A 13,789-nucleotide genomic window follows, 5' to 3' on the forward strand; every position below is an offset into this window, starting at 1 on the left:
TACAAAATTCAGGACAATATTTTTAGTATCTGATTTTTTAAGTGCTTTAAGGCATTAGAATCTGAGCCTTAACTTTGACTGAAAAGGAACTTTTCAAGAGTAGATGGTGGTTTTCTTCAAACTATTATTATTTTCCCATTTGACTTGAGATGCTCTTGTGATTTTTCTGTTATATAATACAAGTTCAGATCAGAATAAACAACACAATTCAGTAAGGTCTCGTGTCTTCTAGGCAGGGCATCCATTTCCAGTCTGTTTTGCTCCTGTGTGACTTTCGTTTTCCTATCAGCCCTCATTCACAGTGTCATTTTTGACCCTGAGCTTTCTGCTGAGAGCTGCATCAAACACATGGTTAGAGAGCTCGTGCCTCCATCTTGGGAATTTAGCACACTTAAGATCCTTGCTGCCTCAGCAGGTTACTGAGCTTAAGGGTTATATATCCATATCTTCAAATCTGGACAACTGCTGTTCCTTCGTATTGGTACTCCAGATTATTTTCTGCACAGTCCTTCATCTGCAGAATATCCAGGACCTGTTTCTACTACAGCTGAGCTGTGCCAGCAGATCACAGCAGTGGTGAAACCACCCTTTGCTAAAATGCACTAAATTTTAACTTCCATTCCATGGTCCATGGTGCTGCCTGCTCCCTATCTTCACACTTGGTGTCTTGAGGTTCTGGCTTCCCTCTTACAGGTTTTTTAAAAATAATTGCTCTCCTGGGATCTTCCCCTCAATACTGCCTTTTGTTTGAGCTGCAGCACTCGGGGGGAGCTTGGCCTGTGCCCTGCCTGGCCTCACACCCTGCAGGGCTGTGGGAAGGGCAGGAGCAAGTGGGAGTAGTTTACAGGACAGAGGACACAGTTTCCCATTCCTTCTCTGTCATCCTGTCTGCTTTACCTGGATCTTGCACAAAAGATACAGAAAACAAGCTGAGGGGAAAGACATAGGACATTGTGATCCACAGCAGATCTACGCAGAAAGTCTTGGGCTCTCCCATGCTCTTAAATTCCTGACCAGACCTGAGATTCTCTTGGGACTGACCAGCCTGAGCACAGCCACAGCAAATAAACTTTATCCACTCCTGCAAGCCCAAGAATTCCATTGCCTTAAAAGCCCTTTCTGTACTTGTTAGCCTGTTTAATCTTCTAAATCTTGTTTATACACATACATTGAGCAGCAGGATGTGAGGAAGGCACCTTTCTAAATGCAGTTTCACAGAGTACTCATGTTTGTTTTAAAATACATGTTGAAGCCACCTATGTAAAGGTCAAATCCTAATAAAAAGATGCTTTGAAAGAGACTTTGATTTTCACACAAAGCTGACATGACATAGAGAAAGGATGTATGCAGTCTCTCTGTCCTGCAAAGGGCAGGTAGGACATTTTGTTGCTGCTTTCTGAAAAATCCAAAAGCTGATGTTTTTAACTTCTGGTTTTCTCTTATCTGACAAATTAAGATCTCTTCTTTAGCTTGTTTTAGCAGTATAAATGCAGCTTCCATATTTTCAAATATTGCCTCTCTTGAGATTTTTTTCTATTTTTCTTCACTGTTCAGCAAACAAGTAGTTATAAATACTAAAAAAAATGATAATATATACATATAGTTGACTCTATACAGGTCAAGCTAAATATATATTAACATGTTGTGTTCAGATTCAGGAGTCAACTTTCATCTGCCAAGTATAAGGTGTCTACCAAATGTCTGTAGAGCAATGGAAAATTAGTACCTGTATTTGGGATATGTGATGTAGATTATGGAATGAGCCCACTGGTAAAAAAATCCATTCCCTTCCTCCTTCATCAGGTTCTTTATTTTCGTTCTACGAGGAACCCTTGGAGCATCTCTTGTTCTGAAAGCACAGCAAGTAGATAAACTTCCTAAGGAGCAACAGGATCTTGAAATCCAGAAACTAAGATCAAGAAAAGAAGCTACTTCTAGTGCACCTGTGGCATCACCTGCATCTAATGATGACCTTGACCAAAGCATCAGCCACTTATGTGTGTCACCGTTTCTACACTCAGCAGCAGCCCTGTCTCCCAGGGACACAGAAAACCAGGGAGTTTCTGCCTCTAACCCTCTTGGGAGAAGGACACATGAGGAAGGCTATTACTTCTTCAACAGGTGGGCAGAGGAAGAATCTGCTGCTACTGATTCTTCAGCAGGGCCTTCCTCTGGCCATCAACCCCTTGTAGCCAGCAGGGAAACAGCTCCTGGGCAGGATGGTGGCAAACTGACTAAAGACTATCTCAAAAACTTTAATTACGGAAGCCACCGGCGGTCACTGAGTTCAGTGACACTCTGAAGAAATGTTCAGAAATGGAACCCACAGCCCATGTGGAGAAGGACTCAACAGGGAAAATAAAAATGTTATGCTTAGCCATTATGCTCACTAGAAATGGAGAGAGAAGCAACTGGAGTAGTGCAATAGCAACTCCAATATGCAACTTTAGCTGAATGCATCATTGTCTGGGTTTATCAGTACATGACTTTTGGATCTTCCTGGTTTGGTCATGTCACAGGAACATTTCATGAGCATCATGCAGTTGCTGAGAATTGCACAATTGCTTTCTTTCAACAGATATTTTTGTATCATATTAATAGGGAATACTCGTGAAGTTTCAATGTTGTTGTTATTATGCTGTTGAGTTAATAGAAAGAGAATCCATGCTTTATTAAACCAAGTCAAAGCAATGCATCCCACTCTAGATTTTTACTATCAAAGTCTTAAAAAGGGCTTAGTAACTTAAAAATTATAATTCTGCATGAAAAATTACTACCTGCAGATACTAAAAATACTTGCAGAACAGCAATGGAGAGGCATTAGAGAACACTCCAGGTTATATGTACTTTACACGTACAACAATATCAGCTCTACAGGCTGTATTCCCTGAAGAGTAAGCTTAGGATTTTTATGCAGATGGCAGTTTGACCTGATATTGTTAAGAAAAGGACAAATGAGCTTATAAAGATGAAGAATACAAATACTGAACTATGTGAACTGCCAAGAAAACTCAGTGGTAAGAGGAGTCTATTTCTTCATACCTACAAAAGTAGACAGATATAACAAGTCACATTCAAAGATTTATGTCCTAGAATTCTTAAGTTGTCCCTGATTTTTCTTCTAGAAATTCAGTTTCTTATTTCAGTTCCCTATATTGTTACGTGGTGCTGCTGCATTCAGTCAAGTATCAATCATGCTCCTCCACACAGTGGGTCACATTCATTAGTTGATGGATCTCAATAATGGAGATTTTGACAAACCACATATGAAGATCACTAATCACATTGTAGTAAGTACACGGTGTAGAATGACTAAAATATGCATAATATGTTAGCCCTTTTTTGGTATCTCAGGGCAAAAAGATGCAGAAGAAAACCATAAGACGTCACCATCATAACCTTATTGCAATGCAATGAAAGGTGACTGGTATTTCTTATAGAAATGTTGACTTGTAAGACCATTTCCCAAGTTTTTCTTCACAATGTGGGATGAAATCTTACCTAGTTTAAAATTCAAACCATCTATACTTTTGTGAATCTACCACTGGTTCTGATTTATGAGGTTTTTAGCCTTATTTTATACATGCTGTATTTAACTATTTACTACCTACGACAACATATGATCTTTCTAATAACCTATTTAGCAAAAGCTAATTTAACTTCTGTATGTTATAATAATTACTGTAGCTAGAGTCTTCAAGTTCTTACTTTAAAACAACTCAGGCAAAATTGAGAAGCATATCTCCCACTGGGATTTCTGGTAGCCAGAGCAAGATCATATGTAACAACTCCTTTTGTTAAAGTATTAATTGTCAGCAATTAAAGAAGTCAGTAAGAGATTTTTTTTTTTTTTTTTTGCTTGATAAGCAAAATGAAGGAAAATAGGTATAGATGAGATTATTGTTAATGGAGGGTGAGATTGCTCAAATGTTTGCTCACTAGCTGGGAATGGACCTGGGGCAGCAAGACTAAAGAGCAGTCCTTTACCATTCACAGCTTTTTTTTACATTAAATGGTCCATTTCCTTTGAGTTTAAAGAAGATGTCAATTCCTTATACATTGTACTTCAAAATGTGAATTGTTTTATAGAAACAAGTATGATAAGGTCATGCCTTGTGTGTTGTTGAGAGGACAAAAAAACAGAGGAGAAGGAGTGCTTTTCCTACTGTCACCCATGAGCAGCAAACTCCTGTTTCCAGAGGCTGCTCCTCTGCATGGTAGAAACCCTCATCAGAAGAGTTGGGTGACAAAGGTATCTGAATGTGCACGGGGCTAGACAGGTAATGTTTGACCAAATCTGGAAGACTTCCTCAACTGAATGCCAATTGTATGCCTTTCCTGAATTGAAAGCCAAGAATTAATCTCATGTTTTCTCATCAGTCTCTGCAAAATGGTTCTACAATGCATTTTGCCCTGGCTTAGGGTTAGAAATAGCAAAGAGGGAAGGAAAATCAGGACTGATTAGGAACGCCAACAAAATAACCCCTAAAAGCTATTTAGTGATGCATTTTCTGCTGTGTCTGGGAATAAAAGAAGTGGAAGAGGCCTTTTCTAAGTATTTTCTAGGCTGTAACCAAAAATAGTTATGTCAGTTAAAAGAAAGAAATAAATAATCCAATTTTGCATGGATGCAATTTTGCATGCCTTAAATAATTTTGTACTAAACATACAAACTGATAAACATACAAACTGATAATTCTATTGTATAGTAGATTACCACAAATGGTCCAATGGATGAATTTACCTGGAGAGTTTGCAACATAGAGGAAAAGCACCCCTTCATTTTCCTTGATCCTTGAGGAGAGACAAAGCTGAAATAAACAGAAAAGAAAGGCAGCACCATGCAAGGCTTGACCTCTGCACTCCAGCTGGCTCCAGAGCTTTCTATATCTCCCCTCCTGGGTGACAGTGCTGCCAGCCATCATCTGAAGCAGATGCTGCCTCAGTTTGGACCCACATTAACTGCTAAACAGTGTGATCTTCCTTCTGCTCCTGGCTATGCACTTACCATGAACTATCTTATGTTAAAAAAAAATGTTGAGCAGGCACTTACTTCCTTTTGATCATGAGGTAAATTAGCTGAGACTATCCATCCTTGGGGGATGTAAGATCTAGAGAAAAAACTTTATTTTCCAGTGAAAACAAGCCTACAGCAAGACAGATAGTCTCCTAAGGAATTTCTTTGCGAGAAGGGAAGTGTATTTACTAAGTGGGTTATTTAGACCTAACTGGATTTCCAAGGCAGCTTTATTTATTTATTTCAAGACATACTTAATAATACTGTCAAGGTCCATGTCCCATTAATTCTAATGTGAATGCTTCATAACAGAACAAGTGTCTCATTTTTAATGTATCCTCTGGTGATATTCAATATTTCATATGCTTGGACAATAAAACAAATTAATGGAGGGGTGTTTGAGATTACTGCATTCTTTTTTATTCTTGTCCATGATGTTATTTTAATGATAGTGCATATGGAGCAGTGCTTTGAGCTATACATAGCTATACCTATGTGAAAAAGAGGAGGTGACATGTCACACAGAGGTGAGCAGGAACTGACCTGCCAGGTCTGTTGGCTCATAGATGCAGTCCCCTGCTGCTTGCAGTGGTCAGTGAAGAGCCATCCTTCATGTTCTCAAAACAGGCGAATTCTGGGCTCTTTGAACACGAGATGCAGGAAGTGCAAACACGTATACACTTTGTTCATGTCTGTCTCAACACGGCCAGCTGGAGATGTCTCTGGCAGTTATTGCTGATTATCTGCTGCAAGTCAGCAATAACTGTGCAGTGTAAAACCCAGAACTATCCAGGCGTGAGAGAGGAAGGATTCCAGTTTGTTCTCTTTCCTTATGTAACTCTTCTAATACTCTGTGGAGATGGGCTCTCTGCTGAAGCACAGTGAGCAGCTACTTTTCCCAAAGATGAATTGCATTTGCTTTCCCACTTTGTTGGCTGATGCTGCCAAGTTTAATTCATTTGTTTGGTTGTAGTTTGAGGTATGAGTACAGAGCTATTAGCTTTAGGGTTAAGGTGACTGCAGGCAGGATGTGGCATGATTAGATACTTGTAAGCAGCACTGATGAGTAAAACTATAAACGTGGAGACAAGAGGCTCTTGAAGATAATGATCACAGAGGGTGGGATTTAAAGAGACGACCAAATCATACTGAAAAGCTATAAAGTACTTTTGACATTGCCAGTGACCGGAACCTGCCGTAATTATCAGTACATGAGACAATTGCAAACAGAACTTGCTGTGTGGCTCTTTAATATAACACCAGCTTATGCTCATTTACATGAAAAAGGTTGAGACCAAATAGAGCCTGAATCATTATTTTTCAAAAAAGATTTGAGGATCTGTTGTCTGAAGGCACAGAAGGCAACAGTTATTCCCCCACATTCCCAGTGCAGCTACTGAAGTATGCTTCCACATCCAGCCAAACTTTCCACGTTAGTGCCCAGAGAACAGGTGAGCTTATTGTGTTCTTCAGCAGGAGAGCAGAGCTCTATAAATTATCAACATAAATGACAAAAGGGTCAAGTTTTGGCTCACAGAGACTAAATTTTGACCTTCAAAGAAACCATGTCATGCTGCTGCTTTCTTGTACCTATTACTGTACAACACCATAAAGCTGAGACAAAAATTTAATGGAACTGGGAGGGGAAGCAGTAAAAATATTTGCAATAAGTAGACAATACAATGGAAGAAGAGTCTAAACAGAGATGGTTCCTGCCTTTTGTATTCCTCTCTTTTTTACTAACATTTTTCTATTTAACATCAAACAGATCATTTAGGGAACTTCCAGACATTTATTGGTTTTATTCAAAAAAGGACAAACAGAAATCAATAGACTGCAGGCAGGTCAGTCAAGCACATTTGAAATTAGCTGGCTTCCACTGGAGTTTTATTAGTGCCTATCTCATTTTGTTAATACTTTCATTCTAAGGACTTTTGCCAGGAAGGACAAAGATGTCAAAGCTCAGTCTGAATGGATCCTCTTTCACAATGTTTAGGCAGCTTGTGGCCAGTGATTTCATGGTCTGAGTCAAGATCTGAAGAGCAGAGGAGACTTTCGTTCTGTTCCTGTGTACATGGGATGGAATGGGAGTGAACTATCAGACCAGGAGTGCACCATAATGATAAAGGAAGAACATGAGCAAGTCCAAGACCTTCTGGAGCTTTCCAAACAAATTCTTGAACTGCTTTCCATCATTGTTCAGACATCAAGGGCTTTAACTGTTCATCTAACATGCTTTTTGAGTAGAACAAGGGAAGTGTGCATTCATGCATGTTCTTGGTTAACTGCAGAGGACTGTGAAGAATGGCTGCACTCTTGCAGTAGCTAAAATGAACATGGTTTTAATCATGTTTTGAGAGGAGGTAATGCTGTGAAGACTCAAATTGGATTTCTCAAAAATTTTAAATGTATAAATACTGGGAATCTGTTCTTAGGATCCTTTGCTCAATTTCATAATCTTCAATATCACAGTAGGGAGTGAATATAGTACACAGACATCAAAGAGACAGAATTGTGCTTGCAGCTATTAGTTCTTAGATTAAAAAAAACCCAAAGCTAAAATTTAGAGCCAAGAGGAATCTAACTCTCCAACACTCTTCAATAATGCAGTTCAAGCACCACACCAAATAAACATTTTAAGTCCTAATACTGATTTTGAAGGCAGGTTATTTAAAAGGAATGTTCTGGCACCACATGTGCATTTGACTCACGTTCTTTAAAATTTGAAATGATTTGCAGTTTCTTGAGATTACTTAATTTGTGATATATTTTCACAGACACAGTCCACTGTCTCAGCAGAGAAAGAAAATCCATGTCACCTATTTGTCTATGCAAGTCTTTATTAACAAAAAACCCAAACTCAAACCCTGTGAGAAAGGGGATTAGCCCTACAGTGGAGCATGCTTGAGGGGAACCTGCTACTGGAGTTTTGAAGATTTATCCACTATCTGTCATCAAAATAGTTTTTTTTTACTTCCAGTTTGTAGAAATATATCACAATAATGGTAGGGATCTGGAACAAGCTCATATGCTGTGAAGACTTTCATGGTGTACAAAGCATTATTGGAATCTATTTCATACCTCATCTGTTACTGTAAGCATAAAATGTGCAAATGTTCCCCACTGCTCTAAATGTCAGCATGCTGGGGGCAAATGCTTTGATTGTCTATCAGCAAATAATGTTAAATTATATAGTGTTTAATCATGCTTGGTGAGAGTGATGAACTTTAAGGAACAAGTTTCCTTCCAATCACTCCATCTTCAGTTCTCAAAATCATTTATAAAATCCTCAAAATAACTTCCTCAGCCTGGAGGGTTTCTGATGGTTCAAGGCTGATGGTAGAGCACTAAAATACAAACCATTTAGACATAAATATTACTTTGAATGAGGAAATCAGGTATTTAATTTGCAAATAAACTTTGCAAATAATTTGCAAATAAACTGAAAATCAGACCTCTCTGATTTTCTGGCACCTCTAAGCAGTGACATTTTCTGCATTTATAGAAGAGCATACATTATCTGATAGGACACAGCCTAAAAACTGTTGATTTCTAAATGAAGGAATTGTATTTACCAGGCCAGAATGTAAGTGGTTAGAAGGTAGGAGTGCTCTACTGGAGTAACTGAAGGTCTGGGGTTTTATATGTGTGGAGAATCTCACATACACTCCCCACCTGCTGATTCCAAAAGGATAGGTGCAGGTAAAGGCATGGAGGAGACTTGTACAGGGGTAAAAAAATATAAAATTTCAAATACCAAAGACATAGTGGGAGATAATACTGGTAGTATCTTAGCAACCAGTGAAACTTCAGGAAAAGCTGTAAGGGAAATCAGCTATAGCCCATTTTAAGGCCTCTCTCTGGTTTACATTTGTTATGTGTTTCTGAAACTGGATTTTTAGTCACAGCATTTGAAAATATTTTTTATTGGAGGATTTAATCATCTTTGGTTTCTGCTGAGGGAAGATACATTTTTATATATGGATCAGTAATTACTGGTTTATTAGAGCAATTTCATTAGTGTGTGCCTGCCTGGAGGGCAGATTAGAAGAGACAGTGGTGAAAGGAGGGGTTGGTGCTGTGCTGGACAGAAAACCCAGAGCCCTGTGGGGTCAGTGGCAAAGCCTCTGGTCTTGCAATGGCACGGAGACAGGGCTGCATGCCCTGAGAGTCAGGACAGTTTTTATGTGATATCTTCACCTTTTTTTCTGATTACAGTGGTTTCATCACTCTAACTACAGTCTAGATTTTCAGGATTTCCGTGTCACGCAAATATATAGAAAATTACAGGTTTGGTTTTTTCTTAATCATATGAAATAAAGATATTTGTTTCATAACAGTCAAGGGGCTTATGGAAAAAGTTGTATCACAATGCAGAATTAATATGACATCAGTCTGTTTTCAAAACATCAGCTTTCCATTCAGTGCTTTTGGTATAAAAATGTAGAAATCTGAAGGAAAATGGAATTTGCAGAGTTAGTCAAATATTAGAATAACTGATGCACATAAATACCAATACATTAAAGATTCATATTCACTTTGTTGCTCTTTGATTGTAGGAGTTTCAGCACCCATTGCATGCTATATTTCTATTACTAACTTTCATGATAACAACCACAAACATCAAAATTTGAAAATTATTTCATTGAAAGTATGTCCTTAAATATATTCTATTTGTTACATATAACAATGTTTGATTCTCATACTGGAAAGTTACAATTACCTAAGGAAAAGCAGAAAATAGCATAAAGTGAAAACTAGTTTTGTTTTATAAAAAGCAGATCTCCAAAGTCATTTTGTGGGCATATCTCTGTTTTGCAATTTATTCAGATCTGCTTGCTGTTCAGTGATAAATGAAAATCTTTCTAAAGATTGACAAGAAATAGGAAATTATCCAGAATCCCCTAAATGCTCACCTTCAATAAATATATTGTCTGTTTAATAGTCTTTATCTTGCTCTAATCAATACTGTCACAATTGAACAGATTGTTTCAGCTCACAAAAGGCAAGCAGAAATTTATTGTAAAAACATTTTTATTGGCTTGTGTATAGGTCTTTCTTTGTTAGGTCACTAATGGCTCAACTGTGCTAAACAATCAGACTTTTGGGAAGAGGAAAATAAATAATTTTACTGAATTTATGATAAAGAAGCTGTATATAAGTAGTTTTAATCATATTTCAGTAAGACTTAAGCTCCATGTATTGAAACTCTCTACCTGTCACCAACAGTAAGGTCTTATAGGTCTTGTTATTTACTGTAAATTCATCCCTCTCCAGGGCCTTTTGTCTTGCTACCTGACTTGGAGCTGACTCAGGGGCAATTTTAAATGAGTATTTTGAGGTTAAGATGTTGCTTGTTTGCTCCCTGGGCTGTTCTTAGCCAGCCCCCCAAGGATGGTCTTCCCTCAGCACAGAGGTCCCAGGTCAGAAAGATGCAGGTGCCAGCAGAAACAAAACATGCCTTGGCAAATGTCTTTTTCCAGAGCTATCTGTGCAACAAATGCTTTAAAAGTTTCTCCCTCTGCAACAGCACTAAAACAAAACCAAAATGCATAAATACCTTAAAGCCACCAAGTCAGGCTGCCTTGCAGGCTCACATCCCCTAGCAGGGTGTGGCCCTGGGGAACTCTTCCATAGGTAAATAAATGAGCTGCTTTGGGTTTCAGCAGTCACAGGTGCCACTCAGGGAATCTGACAGAGGAAAATACCTGCCAGGAAATGGGAGCCGTCCCTCCATGGTTCCCTCCCAGACTGTAAGGAAATAATCCTTTCCTCTACATGGAGCAAGTGATATCAGAATAAGCAGGCTTTAAGTTGCAGTGGCTGGAATGCTGGCAGAATTGGGGGATTCTGGGCAGAAAATATTTGTGCCAAATGTGGAGAGAATACAGATCAGATTTATCAAGAGAAATCCCTACTAATGTCTTTACCTTATGAGAACTAAATTTCAGAGGGAAATCTGAATAGATTCACAAAGTGGAAATTTTAAACAGTACTAATGTCAATAGTTAACACCTTGGACAATAAACTGGAATTAGCCTCTTGTGCAAGTACAAACATTCATCAGCACTGTTTCATGCCCTGCCACTCTAGCAGCTGACACCCATGACATTCAAATTTCTTTAAGTCTTCCCAGTCAATATTAACAAGACCCTAATGGACAGATTACACCTGCCCATTAGACTGAATTGACTAGTTTATTGTCTTCATAGTCTTTTGAAGAGTGATAAGCAACAGCTTTGGTTAACAGAGAAGATTTCTGGATTACAGCCTTTACATCCATCCTGGGAGGTGGCTGACGCTGCCCTCTCTGGTTAGGAAACAACCGAATGAGACTGGCTGCCAACAGATGCTACATGAGAAAGCCTCTGTGATGGGATACCAGATGATGCCTCAATCCCTTTATTTGAACATTAAGGGAAAGACTGGCTGGAGAAGTAAGTAAGGAGAGATAAGCACTGCATTAATACCTGGAGACCAATTAACAGCAGAGCATGAGCTGCTCGTATTACTGAGATGGTCTTAATGCAGAAGATGAAAGTTTTCATTTTAGGCAATTCTGAAATTCCACTCAGGGCAACAGGCAGGCAAGCAAGGGGTGGCATTCACACTAGCATAATGATCCAGCACACTCTCTTCCAGGGAGACTGGGAAGAGTCCTGTTTTTCAGGTATTAAGTACTGAGCACTCAAGGTGAGAATCTCAGCCTGGTCATGCAAGGTACCAAAGTTTTTTTTTTTCTTCTGAGAATGTCTATGAAAAGTGATACTCAATAATTGAAAGTTTAAATTGTAAAATAACAATAAATATTCCCCATTGGTTTTTGTACTATACGGGTAGCATTTTTTCTTTTCTTTTTTTTTTTTTTCAGCAGCAATGACTTTCTGCAGACACCTGCTGCACTTGCAAACACAATTTTTTATCTGCTCGCTTATGCTGGGAATGATCCAAGATTCCCAGAAAGACAATCCTTACCAGGCAGTCAAGTGGGCAACAGTGTTACAAATAGTTCCCTCTTGGCCAGAAGCTGAATGCTTTATTTATGTATATAATGAAAACATATTTATATATGAAGAATGGATCAAAAGATAATGGCTGAACATGGCAGCTTGCTACCCCCAAATAAATGTGAGATAAGGTCTGCTGAGGCCACAGTGTGTTTCCTCTGTGCTCACACTCAGCCACAACCCTCCCAGGGGGGCTGAGAGTGCCTAACCAAGGGCAGGGGAGGCAACATGAGGTAGAGACTTCAGAGGTGAACACACAATGGCCATGAACAAGTAAAGAGGCTACCAAGTTTTGCACCCTGATCCAGATATTGGCAGGTTTCTTTTCTAAGTCACTGTTCTTTGCACAGATGCAGTCCAGATTTATGTGAAGTTTTATGAAATGAGTTTCCATTTGCAATCCCCATCCACTTCTTTTCCTTTGCCTTCTGGCTTCTGCTTCTTATTTCTCAAGGAGATATAGAACATGAAAAGCAAGAATGGAACAGAGCTGAGCTAATTAACAGCTGGCTTTAAGCTATTATTTACCCTGCACAGGAACACATCTTACATCAATGCCAGTTTGGATCACAAAAATGATGCTGGAAGAGACAGGCCAGCCAAAGCCTTGAAAGCCCATCAACACTCTCTTTTCAAAGTCACCATTTTGCTTCAGAGGAGTCCACTAAGAGACATTTCCTGGCTCCATAGGTCCCTGCCTGGAGGAAAATTTTTAGAAGCACATTTCTCACCAATTCCAGGTAAGTGAAATCACCTTGTGAACAGTCTGAGTCAGTGCAGCATGATTACTATTTCAAAACAAGGAAGATAGAAATCAGGAAAGGAAAAGAAAAAAAGGAAAACAAAGACAAAAAATTAAAGGACTTTTGCTCTTTTCCTCCTTTTCACTGTCATAAAATTCTAGTATTACTTGTTATGGTACCAGCTACTGGGAGGGAGCCAGAAAAAAACTATGCTTGTTCTGGTTAAGGATACACTCACTGACTCATCATTCCTGGGTGCCCAAGCACATAATGCACATGCATATGTTTGTGTTACACAGACTGAGCTCGTGTCCTGTGGGTTTGCAAGGGCTCTGACTGAATGTGGAGGAGGTTGCAAAGATGCACTTCAGCTCAGCTGTTCTGCATTTCAGTGCAGGCAGCAAAACAAGAATAAATGCAGTTCAGGTTCAAAGCTGTGAAATTTGTTACATTTTCTGGATCACTCTATGTTGTTGATCATGCAAATACATGAATTTGCTCTGATTTCCATGAAGGCAACATGGAAAGACTTGCATTGGCTTTATGAACTAAATCACAACTGGCAAAAAATGTAATCTGAACTTGCTTGCAGTTCATAAAATTATACAATGATTTGCTGAAAGGAAAAAGGCCTCTGTCAAAATGAAAGCAGGATGTTTGGTTGAACACACTGCATCAACATTACAAGCTCTCATCTGTTCAACAGACTGAGGTATGACAGTGTCACCTAGCAACTTTTGAAGGGCATTCAGACTTGGCCATGCTGAACTCCACAGAAAAGCCTGTACACATTCATTTACAAATCAATACTTTTTATAATTTTGTCAAAAGCATCACATTTGATACTAGAAAATGAACACTGTACAGGAGAAAAGGAATAAAAAAATAATTGTCATGCTGGCAGTAATGCAGTGGGAGGAGTGGAACTACTAAACATGAAATGCTGTAACCCTGGGAAATAAAGGTGTGCATTTCCAAAGTCTCTCCTCTGAAAGGTGTACATGCACGCCCAGAAGATTTAT

The 13,789-nt window shown here is 38.9% G+C and overlaps 1 protein-coding gene across 1 annotated transcript in view; it reads left to right on the forward strand.

Annotated features, from left to right (window-relative positions):
- The window catches only part of ATP10B (ATPase phospholipid transporting 10B (putative)), a 78,980-nt gene that overhangs the window by 45,687 nt on the left and 19,504 nt on the right, over positions 1 to 13,789 (forward strand). Inside the window, exon 22 of the mRNA XM_053991483.1 lies at positions 1,804 to 2,290. Within this exon, the coding sequence (XP_053847458.1) occupies positions 1,804 to 2,290 (487 nt within the window). The remainder of the gene's footprint in view (positions 1 to 1,803; positions 2,291 to 13,789) is intronic.

The sequence above is a fragment of the Vidua macroura genome, chromosome 15, assembly GCF_024509145.1.
Source record: "Vidua macroura isolate BioBank_ID:100142 chromosome 15, ASM2450914v1, whole genome shotgun sequence".
Lineage (NCBI taxonomy): Eukaryota > Metazoa > Chordata > Aves > Passeriformes > Viduidae > Vidua > Vidua macroura.